Consider the following 15,957-nt stretch of genomic DNA (forward strand, 5'->3'; position numbering starts at 1 on the left):
TAGTTAATGAAATAAGACAAGAAAAGGAAAGAAAAGACATACCAGTTGGGAAGAAAGAAATAAAACTGTCTTGAATGATATGACCATCTATTTAGAAAATTCTAAAGAATCAATAAAAATCTCATAGAACTAATCAGTGATTATAGCAAGGTTTCAGGACACAAGGTTAATCTGCAAAAGTCAATTGTTCTCCTATGTACCAGCAATGAAAAATTGGAATGAACAAAATAAAAAATGCAAGACCATTTACATTAGTGCCAAAAAAAGGAAAGACTTGGATATAAACCTAAGAATAATTTATTCTATGTTCATGGGTAGGCAGACTCAAAATTGTTAAGATCAGTTCTTTACAAAGTTATCTATAGATTCAATGCAATCATGATAAAAATTCCAATGGATATTGGCAAACAGATATTGTGAATATCAACAAACTGATCCTAAAGTTTATACGGAAAAATAAAAGGCCCAGAATAGCCAAGACAACATTAAAGGAGAAGAACAAAGTCTGAGGACTGACACTCAAGACTTATTATAAAGCTACATTAGTCATCACAATGTGATGTTGGTGAAGGAATCAACAAATAGATCAATGGAACAAAATGAAGAGCCCAGAAATAGATCCACAAAAATACAGTCAACTGATCTTTGACAAAGGAACAAAAGCAATTCAATGGAGAAAGGATAGTCTTCTCAGCAAGTGGTACTAGGACACTCACAAGCAAAAAGAAAAAAAAAAGAATCTAGATACGAATCCTACATCCTTTTAAAAATATTAATTCAAAGTGGATCATAGACCTAAATGTAAAACATAAAACTATACAACTCCTAGAATAAAACATAAGAGAAAATCTAGTTTATCTTTGGTTTGGAGATTACTCTTTAGATACAACACCAAAGACACAACCCTTAAATGAAAAGTTGATATGTTGGGCTCTTTTAAAATTAAAAACTTCTGTCCTGCAAAAGATACTGTCAAGAATATTTAAAGACAAAACACAGAATAAGAGAAAATATTTGTAAAATACATATCTGATAAAAGACTGTTATCCAAAATACACAAAGAACTCTTAAAACTCAACAATAGGAAAATGAACAAATCATTTTAAAAATTAGCAAAAGGTCTGAACAGATACCTCACCAAAGAAGATATACAGATCGGAAATAAGCATATGAAAAAATGCTCAACATCATACATCATTAGGAAATTGCAAATTAAAACAATGAGATACCACTACACACCTATTAGAATGGCTAAAATCCAAAACATTGAAACATCAAATGTTGGGGAGGACGTGGAGCAACAAGAACTCTCATGCTTTGCTGGAGAGAATGCAAAATGGTACAGCCACTTTGGAAGATTTTTTAGTGGTTTCTTATGAAACTAAATGTACTCTTATCATACGATCCTGCAGTCATGCTCTTTGGTATTTACCCAAATGAGTTGAAAACTAATGTACACAAATATTCCAGCTTTAATCATGGTTGCTAAACTTGGAACCAACAAATATTTCTTCAATAGGTGAATGGATAAATAAATTCTGGTATGTCCATACAAAAGAATTTTCTCCAGTGTTAAAAAGGCATGAGCTATCAAGCCATGAAAAGATATTGAGGAACATTAACTTCTATTTCTAAGTGAAAGAAGCCAATCTGAAAAGTTTACATATTATATAACTCCAACTACATGACTCTCTGGAAAAGGAAAAACTATGGAGATAGTAAAAAGTTCAGTGGTAGCCAGGGGTTTTGGGGGAGGGAGGAATGAATAGGTAGTGCACAGGGAATTTTTAGGGCAGTGAAGCTATTTTATATCCTACTATAATGGTATATGTATGTCATTATACATTTGTCAAAATCCACAGAATGAACAAAACTAAGAATGAACCCTAATGTAAACTGTGGATTTTGGTTGATAATGATGTATCAATATTGGTTCATCAACTGTAACAGACATACAACATTAATTAGGGATTTGATGATGGAGAAGGTGGGGTGTATTAAGGGAGGACATATGTGGGAACCCTCTGAACTTTCCATTCAATTTACTATAAACCTTAATCTGCTCTAAAAATTATTATAGTTCATTAATTTAAAAAAATGGTATGGTAATCTTAAAGAATTAATCCACTAAGTGAATTTCAAAATACTATACTTTGAGATTCCATACTATGAATAACAGAAGCATTTATTTCAAAATCCTATTTACTTTTTATTATATTAATAATTTTTAAGTTAATGTTCTTCTTATATTCAATTAGATTTAAGTTTTCTATATACATCCTCTCATAAAATGTTTCATGTTTGAACACAGACTATAATGATAAATTTCTCAAATCACACATAAATGTGTTTGTAGAAAAAGATTTCTAAGCGAGAAAAGAATTTCAAACGACAATACAGAATATATACAATATTATGATTGTCATAGAAAATAGAAGAATATGTTACATTTAAAATGAAGAGATGATTAGGGATTTTTACAAAAATTAATTGAAAATTAAGTATATAAATATAGGTGTGTGAGATTATTAAACACTGGAAATTCACCATCCAAAACTTCTTAGGTAAAGAAAGCAAAATGCTATGTGAAGTTAGGTTGAAATATATATCATTTTTGGTTTTTATCCATGAAAATTGTCAAATACCGGCGATTTCATTTTACTTTGATACCTTAGCCAGGTTGGGACTGCAAAATTGGGAAATAACTAACCATGAAAGGCAATTATATGATTATTAGGCCTTTGTGTAAAGATTTAATAGTTAAGTTTTCTGATAAAATGTGATCAGCACAAATTTGGCAAACTTATTAATTTATTCAATGAATAGTTATTGACTTCCTAGTATGTGCCACATGACATGGTCCCTGCTCCTGGAAAAGAATTTGTAAAACTATGGCAGACTGGCAGTTATGAAGAACATTGCTGTGAGGTGGTGATGCAAATATGCTCACTCTTCACTTCTAGAAGCCATCTGTGGTGCTATCAACTTTATAATCCATTGTGCTCCCAGCACTTACTGTAGTAGTTTAGCTCTAACTTTTATTTTGATGGTCCAGGTTCAAATTTCCCATTGCTATTTAGTAGTCATGACATAGGCAAGTTATTTACCTCTCTTAGATCCTATTATCATATTTATAAAATCTAGATAATGTCTACCTCCTGGAATGGGTGAGGAGTTAAGAGATCTGTCTCAGTCAGCTCTGGCTGCTATAACAAAATATTATAGACTAGGTGGTTTAAATAACAGAAATGTATTTCTCACATTTCTGGAGGCTAGGATGTCCAAGATCAGGTGCCAGCCAATTTGGTTCCTGGTGAGGGGGCTCTTCCTGGTTTGCAAACAGATGTCTTCTTACTATATCCTGCTATGGTGCAGAGAGGGAGGGAGAGAGAGAGAGATCATCTTTCTCATGTCTCTTCTTATAAGGGCACTAATCCCATTCATGAAGCTCCACCCTCATGACATGATCACCTCCTAAAGGCCCCACCTCCAAATGCCATCACGTTGGGTATTAGTTAGTCTTTAACATATGAATTTCAGGGTGAAACAAACATCCCATTCATAGCAAGATTTTATGTAAAACTGTCTAACCATACAAAACAACACTTCATCATTATATGTGAATACAGGAATGACCACAACCTAGCTTTGCCTGCCCTCAAGGAAATTACAGTCTTGTTAAAAAGATTTTCTTCTTGGGGCTTCCCTGGTGGCGCAGTGGTTGAGAGTCTGCCTGCCAATGCAGGGGACATGGGTTCGAGCCCTGGTCTGGGAAGATCCCACATGTCGCGGAGCAACTGGGCCCGTGAGCCACAACTACTGAGCCTGCGCGTCTGGAGCCTGTGCTCCGCAACAAGAGAGGCCCGCGCACCGCGATGAAGAGTGGCCCCCGCTTGCCGCAGCTAGAGAAAGGCCTCGCACAGAAACGAAGACCCAACACAGCCAAATAAATAAATAAATAAATAAATAATAATTTAAAAGGTGCTAATAATTTAAAAAAAAAAAAAAGACCAGCGCTCATGATCAGTCACAAGCAATTTCTCTTTTTAAAAAAAAAAAATTTTTTTTTCTTGAAGAAAACATGGGAACTTTGACATCTTAAGTTGAACATGATTACATGAGAATAATTCATAGCTAATAAAGTTTTCTTTGAAAAACAAATTCTTTAGGGCTTAGAAAGCAAATTATATGCCTAGGGTGTCCTAGTTTATCTCAGCTCCCAAATATATAAAGGAGTGCTTATTTTATTTTTTAAATAATTGCATATTGCTGATCTTTCTAAAAGAGCCAATTACAGATAAAGTAAAATGTACCCCACTGAGGTACAGTCCAGAATTCTGAATAGTATTCTCTTCTTGCAGCCAAGCTACACAGCGTAAAAGCATCATAATTATAAAGTTTTATCAGAATTCAGTCAAAGGAAAAGAGTATTTAGGTGATTTCAGGAAGTCCTTCAGCTAAGGTAATTTGAAGACCTATATTACTATAGGAAACAGTTTGTCAAAAGGACTAGAATACTTAGTCCATTGGACAAGACTTCCATCTCCATGGTGATTGCAAGATACACATTAGACAAGTTCTATATCTGTTAGTTGTTTTGAATTCCTATGCCATGCTCCATGTCACAGTTTTAACATGCTAACACAGCCCAGCTTGCCTAGAACAACACAGTGCTTGAGTAATTGAAGGAAGCTTCTCAGAGATGCATATACAAAGTGTTATATAGTATTATATAATTAGTGCTTTCAGAACTCCCCAACTCTCCACATTCTGTATTGATTTTTAGCTTAACTTTCAGAGAACATTCTGAATTCCCTTATTTACAGTTTCTTGAGAAATACCTTACCATAGTCTTCAAGTACTAACAACACTGTTAAGATGTCATTCAAAGAAATTTTATATTATACTCTTTAATTAGAATGTCCTGTTAGAGATAGAGGATAAGACAGGTTGCAAAATTATATTCTTTTTTTTAATTAAAAAAAAAAAGACTAAGAAATACAATGAAGTTCCAAGTTTTTTTAAAAAAGACACCAACATATAAATATAATTGAATTGGAGATGTTTTAAATTGAGAATTTTTAAACAGATTTTTAGAGAAAAATATTTTAAAATGTTAAAAATATGTGTTATTTAGTCTATAGACCAGGAAATGATTAAATGCATCACTAAGGCAAAAAGGAAGTTAAAAATGGCATCCCGACCAAGTCATACTTAATTACAAAGTTAATGGATAATGTCCTGAGTAAAATTAAACCCTGACAACATCTTTTCAGGAGCATTCAAAGTTAGTATTGCATAAAACATCAAAATATTATATTTTTTCTCCTGGGGATTATAAACATAGAATGCTAAACCATTTAGACAACTTGAAAATTCTTTTCTCTGTATTTATTTATGAAACATATTTTGGAGTTTGAAAAAGATACAAAAATGCTATAAAACACCTTTTCTAAAATATCTCTGATTGTCAAAATTATGTCCAAATGAACATAAAACAATGACAGATGCATGTAGGGCATTCACATATTAAATATTTTAAAATCATGCAACTAATCACAATTGAATCACTCTAGGAACAAGGTAGTATCACTTTAGGATGCAACAGAGATGTTATAAAACAATTTTAACATGTTTGGTGCTGTGTGATGTACATTAGTAGTCATGATCTGAGGAATTATCTGTCATTGAACTTACGGATAGAGCTCTCCATATGGTTCTTTAAAACTACTCTTTCCATCAGAAGAAAAATCCAAAAAAAAATTGATACTTTGATCTTATTCATTATGCTCATGAAACAATATCTCAAATCAGCAGGCAAATTATGTATCTTCAAAAAGAGGAAAGAAACACAGTTTTTGAAGTGATACTTTTGAACACTTCAGTAGAGCTAGCTGGGAAAGAAAGGTTAAGAATTTTGAGTTTGATTCTTCACACAGCCAGGAAATCTGGACTGCCTGATGATTCTGTTAGAATCTTTTACACCTTCCAATTTCAGTTTCTTTTTTACAGTCTAGCTACACTTGACAATGACATCAAGCCAAAACACTTCAACAGAAATATTTTTTTTAATATCCTAATGTCACTAATAATAAATTGATATTGAATTTGATCATTCAGAGAAATGAGTAATAACTAATAGATCAAAGATATTATTAATCAATACCATTTCCTTTAAACACATTGTTTTTGGGGTTCAAAATATTTATGTGCTGAGGAGGAACTCTAGTGCTGATTTCTTTTGTTACAAGATTGTCCATTATTTCAGTTTTTTATTTTGTCTGTTTCATAGTCCTTTTACAAAAATCTTGTAGAAGGAAACACTATTATTATATATACATTTTATCTTTTAGAAGATAATGTTAGAAGAAAAAGTAAATGCTATTTTCTATTTCTTTTTATTGGTTAGATATTCAGGTCCCTAACTTTAAAAAAAACCCTGGAGGAGATCTGAGAAGATGGCGGAAGAGTAAGACGCGGAAATCACCTTCCTCCCCACAGATACATCAGAAATACATCTACACGTGGAACTGCTCCTATAGAACACCCACTGAACGCTGGCAGAAGACCTCAGACCTCCCAAAAGGCAAGAAACTCCCCACGTACCTGGGTAGGGCAAAAGAAAAAAGAAAAAACAGAGACAAAAGAATAGGGACGGGACCTGAACCACTGGGAGGGAGCTGTGAAGGAGGAAAGGTTTCCACACACTAGGAAGCCCCTTCGCGGGCAGAGACTGCGGGTGGCAGAGGGGGGGAGCTTCAGAGCCACGGAGGAGAGCGCAGCCACAGGGGTGCAGAGGGCAAAGCGGAGAGATTCCCACACAGAGGAGCGGCGCCGAGCAGCACTCACCAGCCCGAGAGGCTTGTCTGCTCACCTGCTGGGGCGGGCGGGGGCTGGGAGCTGAGGCTCGGGCTTCGGTGCTAGCCGGGAGGGAGTCCGGGAAAAAGACTGCAGCTGCCGAAGAGGCAAGAGACTTTTTCTTGCCTCTTTGTTTCGCGGCGCGCAAGGAGAGGGAATTCAGAGCGCCGCCTAAACGAGCTCCAGAGACGGGCGCGAGCCGCGGCTATCAGCGCGGATCCCACAGCAACAGGGACGCAGAGGGAAAAACGGAGAGATTCCCGCACAGAGGCTCGGCGCCGAGCAGCACTCACCAGCCCGAGAGGCTTGTCTGCTCACCCGCCGGGGCGGGCGGGGGCTGGGAGCTGAGGCTCCGGCTTCGGTCGTATCCCAGGAAGAGGACTGGGGTTGGCTGCGTGAACACAGCCTGGAGGGGCTAGTGCGCCACAGCTAGCCGAGAGGGAGTCCGGGGAAAAGTCTGGAGCTGCCGAAGAGGCAAGAGACTTTTTCTTCCCTCTTTGTTTCCTGGTGCGGGAGGAGAGGGGATTCAGAGCGCCGCCTAAACGAGCTCCAGAGACGGGCGCGAGCCGCGGCTATTAGCGCGGACCCCAGAGACGGGCATGAGACGCTAAGGCTGCTGCTGCAGCCACCAAGAAGCCTGTGTGCAAGCACAGGTCACTCTCCACACCGCCCCTCCCGGGAGCCTGTGCAGCCCGCCACTGCCAGGGTCCCGTGATCCAGGGACAACTGCCCCAGGAGAACACACAGCGCGCCTCAGGCTGCTGCAACGTCACGCCGGCTTCTGCCGCCGCAGGCTCGCCCCGCATCCGTACCCCTCCCTCCCCCCAGCCTGGGTGAGCCAGAGCCCCCGAATCAGCTGCTCCTTTAACCCCGTCCTGTCTGAGCTAAGAACAGATGCCCTCAGGCGACCTACACGCAGAGGCGGGTCCAAATCCAAAGCTGAGGCCCTGGAGCTGTGTGGACAAAGAAGAGAAAGGGAAATCTCTCCCAGCTGCCTCAGGAGCAGCGGATTAAATCTCCACGATCAACTTGATGTACCCTGCATCTGTGGAATACCTGAAGAGACAACGAATCATCCCAAATTGAGGAGGTGGACTTTGGGAGCAAGATATATTATTTTTTCCCCTTTTCCTCTTTTTGTGAGTGTGTATGTGTATGCTTCTGTGTGAGATTTTGTCTGTATAGCTTTGCTTTCACCATTTGTCCTAGGGTTCTGTCCGTCCGTTTTTTGTTTGTTTGTTTGTTTGTATTGTTTTTTTTCTTGAAAAATTTTTTTTCTTAATAATTATTTTTTATTTTAATAACTTTATTTTATTTTATCTTATTTTATTTTATCCTCTTTCATTCTTTCTTTCTTTCTATTTTTTCTCCCTTTTATTCTGAGCCGTGTGGATGAAAGGCTCTTGGTGCTCCAGCCAGGAGTCAGTGCTGTGTCTCTGAAGTGGGAGAGCCAAGTTCAGGACACTGGTCCACAAGAGACCTCCCAGCTCCACGTAATATCAAACAGCGAAAATCTCCCAGAGATCTCCATCTCACCACCAAGACCCAGCTTCACTCAACGACCAGCAAGCTACAGTGCTGGACACCCTATGCCAAACAACTAGCAAGACAGGAACACAGCCCCATCCATTAGCAGAGGGGCTGCCTAAAATCATAATAAGGCCACAGACACCCCAAAACACACCACCAGACGTGGACCTGCCCACCAGAAAGACAAGATCCAGCCTCATCCACCAGAACACAGGCACCAGTCCCCTCCACCAGGAAGCCTACACAACCCACTGAACCAACCTTAGCCACTGGGGACAGACACCAAAAACAATGGGAACTACGAACCTGCAGCCTGCAAAAAGGAGACGCCAAACACAGTAAGATAAGCAAAATGAGAAGACAGAAAAACACACAGCAGATGAAGGAGCAAGGTAAAAACCCACCAGACCTAACAAATGAAGAGGAAATAGGCAGTCTACCTGAAAAAGAATTCAGAATAATGATAGTAAAGATGATCCAAAATCTTGGAAATAGAATAGAGAAAATGCAAGAAACATTTAACAAGGACCTAGAGGAACTAAAGAGGAAACAAGCAATGATGAACAACACAATAAATGAAATTAAAAATACTCTAGAAGGGATCAATAGCAGAATAACTGAGGCAGAAGAACGGATAAGTGACCTGGAAGATAAAATAGTGGAAATAACTACTGCAGAGCGGAATAAAGAAAAAAGAATGAAAAAAACTGAGGACAGTCTCAGAGACCTCTGGGACAACATTAAACACACGAACATTTGAATTATAGGGGTCCCAGAAGAAGAAGAGAAAAAAGAAGGGACTGAGAAAATATTTGAAGAGATTATAGTTGAAAACTTCCCTAATCTGGGAAAGGAAATAGTTAATCAAGTCCAGGAAACACAGAGAGTCCCATACAGGATAAATCCAAGGAGAAACACGCTAAGACACATATTAATCAAACTATCAAAAATTAAATACAAAGAAAACATATTAAAAGCAGCAAGGGAAAAACAACAAATAACACACAAGGGAATCCCCATAAGGTTAACAGCTGATCTTTCAGCAGAAACTCTGCAAGCCAGAGGGAGTGGCAGGACATATTTAAAGTGATGAAGGAGAAAAACCTGCAACCAAGATTACTCTACCCAGCAAGGATCTCATTCAGATTTGATGGAGAAATTAAAACCTTTACAGACAAGCAAAAGCTGAGAGAGTTCAGCACCACCAAACCAGCTCTACAACAAATGCTAAAGGAACTTCTCTAGGCAAGAAACACAAGAGAAGGAAAACACCTACAATAACAAACCCAAAACAATTAAGAAAATGGGAATAGGAACATACATATCGATAATTACCTTAAATGTAAATGGATTAAATGCTCCAACCAAAAGACTTAGACTGGCTGAATGGATACAAAAACAAGACCTGTATATATGCTGTCTACAAGAGACCCACTTCAGACCTAGGGACACATACAGACTGAAAGTGAGGGGATGGAAAAAGATATTCCATGCAAATGGAAATCAAAAGATAGCTGGAGTAGCAATTCTAATATCAGACAAAACAGACTTTAAAATAAAAGCTATTACAAGAGACAAAGAAGGACACTACATAATGATCAAGGGATCGATCCAAGAAGAAGATATAACAATTGTAAATATTTATGCACCCAACATAGGAGCACCTCAATACATAAGGCAAATACTAACAGCCATAAAAGGGGAAATTGACAGTAACACAATCATAGTAGGGTACTTTAACACCCCCACTTTCACCAATTGACAGATCATCCAAAATGAAAATAAATAAGGAAACACAAGCTTTAAATGATACATTATACAAGATGGACTTAATTGATATTTATAGGACATTCCACCCAAAAACAACGGAATACACATTTTTCTCAAGTGCTCATGGAACATTCTCCAGGATAGATCATATCTTGGGTCACAAATCAAGCCTTGGTAAATTTAAGAAAATTGAAATCGTATCAAGTATCTTTTCCGACCATAACGCTATGAGACTAGATATCAATTACAGGAAAAGATCTGTAAAAAATATAAACACGTGGAGGCTAAACAATACACTACTTAATAACGAAGTGATCACTGAAGAAATCAAAGAGGAAATCAAAAAATACCCAGAAACAAATGACAATGGAGACACGACGACCCAAAACCTATGGGATGCAGCAAAAGCAGTTCTAAGAGGGAAGTTTATAGCAATACAATCCTACCTTAAGAACAGGAAACATCTCAAATAAACAACCTAACCTTGCACCTAAAGCAATTAGAGAAAGAAGAACAAAAAACCCCCAAAGTTAGCAGAAAGAAAGAAATCATAAAGAGCAGATCAGAAATAAATGAAAAAGAAATGAAGGAAACGATAGCAAAGACCAATAAAACTAAAAGCTGGTTCTTTGAGAAGATAAACAAAATTGATAAACCATTAGCCAGACTTATCAAGAAAAAAAGGGAGAAGACTCACATCAATAGAATTAGAAATGAAAAAGGAGAAGTAACAACTGACACTGCAGAAATACAAAGGATCATGAGAGATTACTACAAGCAACTCTATGCCAATAAAATGGACAACCTGGAAGAAATGGACAAATTCTTAGAAATGCACAACCTTCCGAGACTGAACCAGGAAGAAATAGAAAATATGAACACACCAATCACAAGCACTGAAATTGAAACTGTGATTTAAAATCGTCCAACAAACAGAAGCCCAGGACCAGATGGCTTCACAGGCGAATTCTATCAAACATTTAGAGAAGAGCTAACACCTATCCTTCTCAAACTCTTCCAAAATGTAGCAGAGGGAGGAACACTCCCAAACTCATTCTACGAGGCCACCATCACCCTAATACCAAAACCAGACAAAGATGTCACAAAGAAAGAAAACTACAGGCCAATATCACTGATGAACATAGATGCAAAAATCCTCAACAAAATACTAGCAAACAGAATCCAACAGCCCATTAAAAGGATCATACACCATGATCAAGTGGGATTTATTCCAGGAATGCAAGGATTCTTCAATATACGCAGATCAATCAACGTGATACACCATATTAACAAATTGAAGGAGAAAAACCATATGATCATCTCAATAGATGCAGAGAAAGCTTTTGACAAAATTCAACACCCATTTATGATAAAAGCCCTGCAGAAAGTAGGCATAGAGGGAACTTTCCTCAACATAATAAAGGCCATATATGACAAACCCACAGCCAACATCATCCTCAATGGTGAAAAACTGAAACCATTTCCACTAAAATCAGGAACAAAACAAGGTTGCCCACTCTCACCACTATTATTCAACATAGTTTTGGAAGTTTTAGCCACAGCAATCAGAGAAGAAAAAGAAATAAAAGGAATCCAAATCGGAAAAGAAGAAGTAAAGCTGTCACTGTTTGCAGATGACATGATACTCTAAATAGAGAATCCTAAAGATGCTACCAGAAAACTACTAGAGCTAATCAATGAATTTGGTAAAGTAGCAGGATACAAAATTAATGCACAGAAATCTCTGGCATTCCTATATACTAATGATGAAAAATCTGAAAGTGAAATTAAGAAAACACTCCCGTTTACCATTGCAACAAAAAGAATAAAACATCTAGGAATAAACCTACCTAAGAAGACAAAAGACCTGTATGCAGAAAATGATAAGACACTGATGAAAGAAATTAAAGATGATACAAATAGTTGGAGAGATATACCATGTTCTTGGATTGGAAGAATCAACATTGTGAAAATGACTCTACTACCCAAAGCAATCCACAGCTTCAATGCAATCCCTATCAAACTACCACTGGCATTTTTCACAGAACTAGAACAAAAAATTTCACAATTTGTATGGAAACACAAAAGACCCCGAATAGCCAAAGCAATCTTGAGAACGAAAAATGGAGCTGGAGGAATCAGGCTCCCTGACTTCAGACTATATTACAAAGCTCCGGTAATCAAGACAGTATGGTACTGGCACAAAAACAGAAATATAGACCAATGGAACAGGATAGAAAGCCCAGAGATAAACCCACGCACATATGGTCACCTTATCTTTGATAAAGGAGGCAAGCATATACAGTGGAGAAAAGACAGCTTCTTCAATAAGTGGTGCTGGGAAAACTGGACAGGTACATGTAAAAGTATGAAATTGGAACACTCCCTAACACCATACACAAAAATAAACTCAAAATGGATTAAAGACCTAAATGTAAGGCCAGACACTATCAAACTCTTAGAGGAAAACATAGGCAGAACACTCTATGACATAAATCACAGCAAGATCCTTTTTGACCCAGCTCCTAGAGAAATGGAAATAAAAACAAAAATAAACTAATGGGACCTAATGAAACTTAAAAGCTTTTGCACAGCAAAGGAAACCATAAACAAGACCAAAAGACAACCCTCAGAATGGGAGAAAATATTTGTAAATGAAGCAGCTGACAAAGGATTAATCTCCAAAATTTACAAGCAGCTCATGCAGCTCAATAACAAAAAAACACACAACCCAATCCAAAAATGGGCAGAAGATGTAAATAGACATTTCTCCAAAGAAGATATACAGATTGCCAACAAACGCATGAAAGAATGCTCAACATCATTAATCATCAGAGAAATGCAAATCAAAACTACAATGAGATATCATCTCACACCGGTCAGAATGGCCATCATCAAAAAATCCAGCAACAATAAATGCTGGAGAGGGTGTGGAGAAAAGGGAACACTCTTGCACTGTTGGTGGGAATGTAAATTGATACAGCCGCTATGGAGAACAGTATGGAGGTTCCTTTAAAAACTACATATAGAACTACCATATGACCCAGCAATCCCACTACTGGGCATATACCCTGAGAAAACCATAATTCAAAAAGAGTCATGTACCAAAATGTTCATCGCAGCTCTATTTACAATAGCCAGGACATGGAAGCAACCTAAGTGTCCATCAACAGATGAATGGATAAAGAAGATGTGGCACATATATACAATGGAATATTACTCAGCCATAAAAAGAAACGAAATGGAGTTATTTGTAGTGAGGTGGATGGACCTAGAGTCTGTCATACAGAGTGAAGTAAGTCAGAAAGAGAAAAACAAATACCATATGCTAACACATACATATGAAATCTAAGAAGAAAAAAAAAAGGTCATGAAGAACCTAGGGGTAAGACGGGAATAAAGACACAGACCTACTAGAGAATGGACTTGAGAATATAGGGAGGGGGAAGGGTAAGCTGTGACAAAGTGAGAGAGTGGCATGGACATATATACACTGCCAAACGTAAAATAGATAGCTAGTGGGAAGCAGCCGCATAGCACAGGGAGATCAGCTTGGTGGTTTGTGACCACCTAGAGGGGTGGGATAGGGAGGGTGGGAGAGAGGGAGACGCAAGAGGGAAGAGATATGGGAACATATGTATATGTATAACTGATTCACTTTGTTGTAAAGCAGAAACTAACACACCATTGTAAAGCAATTATACTCCAATAAAGATGTTTAAAAAAAACAAACAACCCTGGATTTATTGAAATTGAATATTTTTCTCTTTAAATGAATAGTTATTATATAGTAAATTATTTAAAATTTAGCTTGCTATTTATAGCTCTTTTGATCACACTTTGTGTGTGGTATTCATTTTTAAACATCTGGCAATAGCAAAATTGATAAAATTTATTACTACCAATATATGAATATATATCAATATAGGCAAATTATATGAGATTGGATTTAAAATATGCAGGTAAAAAGTAACACAGGACATCAGTTTTTCTTTTAATTTCATATGTTATTAAGAAAACAATTTTTAACTTTCTGGTTTATTTTGCCCTTGTATACTTAGTTTATTCACTAAATCAGGTTTATCTACGAGAACAAAGCAAATAAGATTTGTTTGGGGCATTTAAAAAAATCATGTTACTGGTTGTATTGATAGCTTCCATTTGTAAATGAGACTTCAAGCTGATTTGCTTCTGCAACACTTGCATGTAATATGTACTTCGCCCGTATTTCCAACTGTTTGCAAGACATTTCCTTTTTGGGTATCTTGTTGACACATGAAGCACAATATATTCAAAACAAAGATAACGTCTTCCTCCAAAGAACTCTGTTACCTATATTCCATATGTAAACTGATGGTAGATTATCCTTCTGTGAACCAAGTAAGAACTCCAGGAGTTCTTTTTTTGTATGAGCCTCAGCTTTTAAAAAAACCTGACTGACATCCTGCACCCTGATATACTGTTAAATTGTTATTTCCTGACCAGTGAAATTCTAGTCAGCTGAGGAACCTAAACCCAAATGCAGTAAAAAACTTCCCCAGTTTTAAAAGTAGAATTAATCGTTTCTCTGTTATCTATATAGCTCTACTGGAGAACTTACATTGTGCATGGTACAATATTTTGTTGTTTATTAGCTGTTTCATGTACTGTTTCTGCTTACAGACCACCTCAAAACTTAGCGATATAAAACAACAGCTGATTTTACTTTGCTCATGATTTAGAGGATCAGGAATTCAGGAGACCCCCAGAACTAGAGAAGCAGATAGAAACCACATGTTTTTTCCTGATTTAGACTAGGAAGTCACGCAGCAACACTTCTACTGTATTCTTTTGGTTACAAGTGACTCACACACCCAAACTGACAGACTGTCCAGCCCATGCCTCCCTATTCTCTCTTCTGTCCTAAAATGTATTTTCAGCTTCATTTCTGTTGGTCTAATTCCTTTCCAGCTTTCAAGCTCTTCTTCAGTACCACCTGCCAAAGCCTTTCCTGATTCCATCATTGAGCTACCAGAGCCAATACCTTTGTGTTTGAGTTCAGAGAGACATTAGTTCAAATCCCAGATTTCCCGTTTAAGGGCTACATGACCTTGGGAAAGTTATTTAATCCCTTTATGTGAAAAGTAGCAATAATAACAAGACCTACCAACCTTACAGGGTTATTGTGAACGTTGAATGACTAAACAGTAGAGAACATTCCCTGTGACACATAGTAAGTAGACAATGTTAGCTATAACTCTTATCATATCTTCTTTTTCCAAAGCCCATAGTATTTTATTTGTACATTCTTGTATCTACCATAGTCTGCCCCTTGTAATAATTTCAGGGCTTATTTTCTATCTTCTGTATATATAGTTCAATATGTTACAAGCAATTTATCCCAGTAGACACCTGTATCTTGAATACCAAAGCAGAGCCCCTCTGGTTCTTTAAGCCTCAGTAAACATAACACATAAAGAACTTGCCATTTTTTTCCCATTATTCCTTGTAACCTTTCCTCCCTATGATTCTTCTTGCAGAAATTAGAAGAGAAAAATCCGGGAAGACTTCATCAGTTCTGAAGGATAAAGGTAATAGAGTCAAGTTAACATAACACAAGAAATTTATTAGCAAAAATATCTAAATGTGTCCACAGTACATTAGTCATCTTTGCAGATTTGTGGGTCAAAATTGCACAGGACACCCTCATATATTTGAAAACTTTTATTTATTTACCTGTCTGTTAAATACTTTCCTTCAGTTCACCATGACTTAAAGTGCTCTGGTTATAATTTCTGAAAGAAAAAAACAGAAATATGA

General features: G+C 37.3%; 1 protein-coding gene across 1 annotated transcript in view; it reads left to right on the forward strand.

The window, feature by feature from the left end:
• Positions 1-15,957, forward strand: part of TRDN (triadin) — a 315,995-nt gene that overhangs the window by 230,242 nt on the left and 69,796 nt on the right. Inside the window, exon 22 of the mRNA XM_061207205.1 lies at positions 15,678-15,728. Coding sequence (XP_061063188.1) covers positions 15,678-15,728 — 51 coding nt within the window. The remainder of the gene's footprint in view (positions 1-15,677; positions 15,729-15,957) is intronic.

Source organism: Eubalaena glacialis, chromosome 12, assembly GCF_028564815.1.
Source record: "Eubalaena glacialis isolate mEubGla1 chromosome 12, mEubGla1.1.hap2.+ XY, whole genome shotgun sequence".
Taxonomy (NCBI): Eukaryota; Metazoa; Chordata; class Mammalia; order Artiodactyla; family Balaenidae; genus Eubalaena; species Eubalaena glacialis.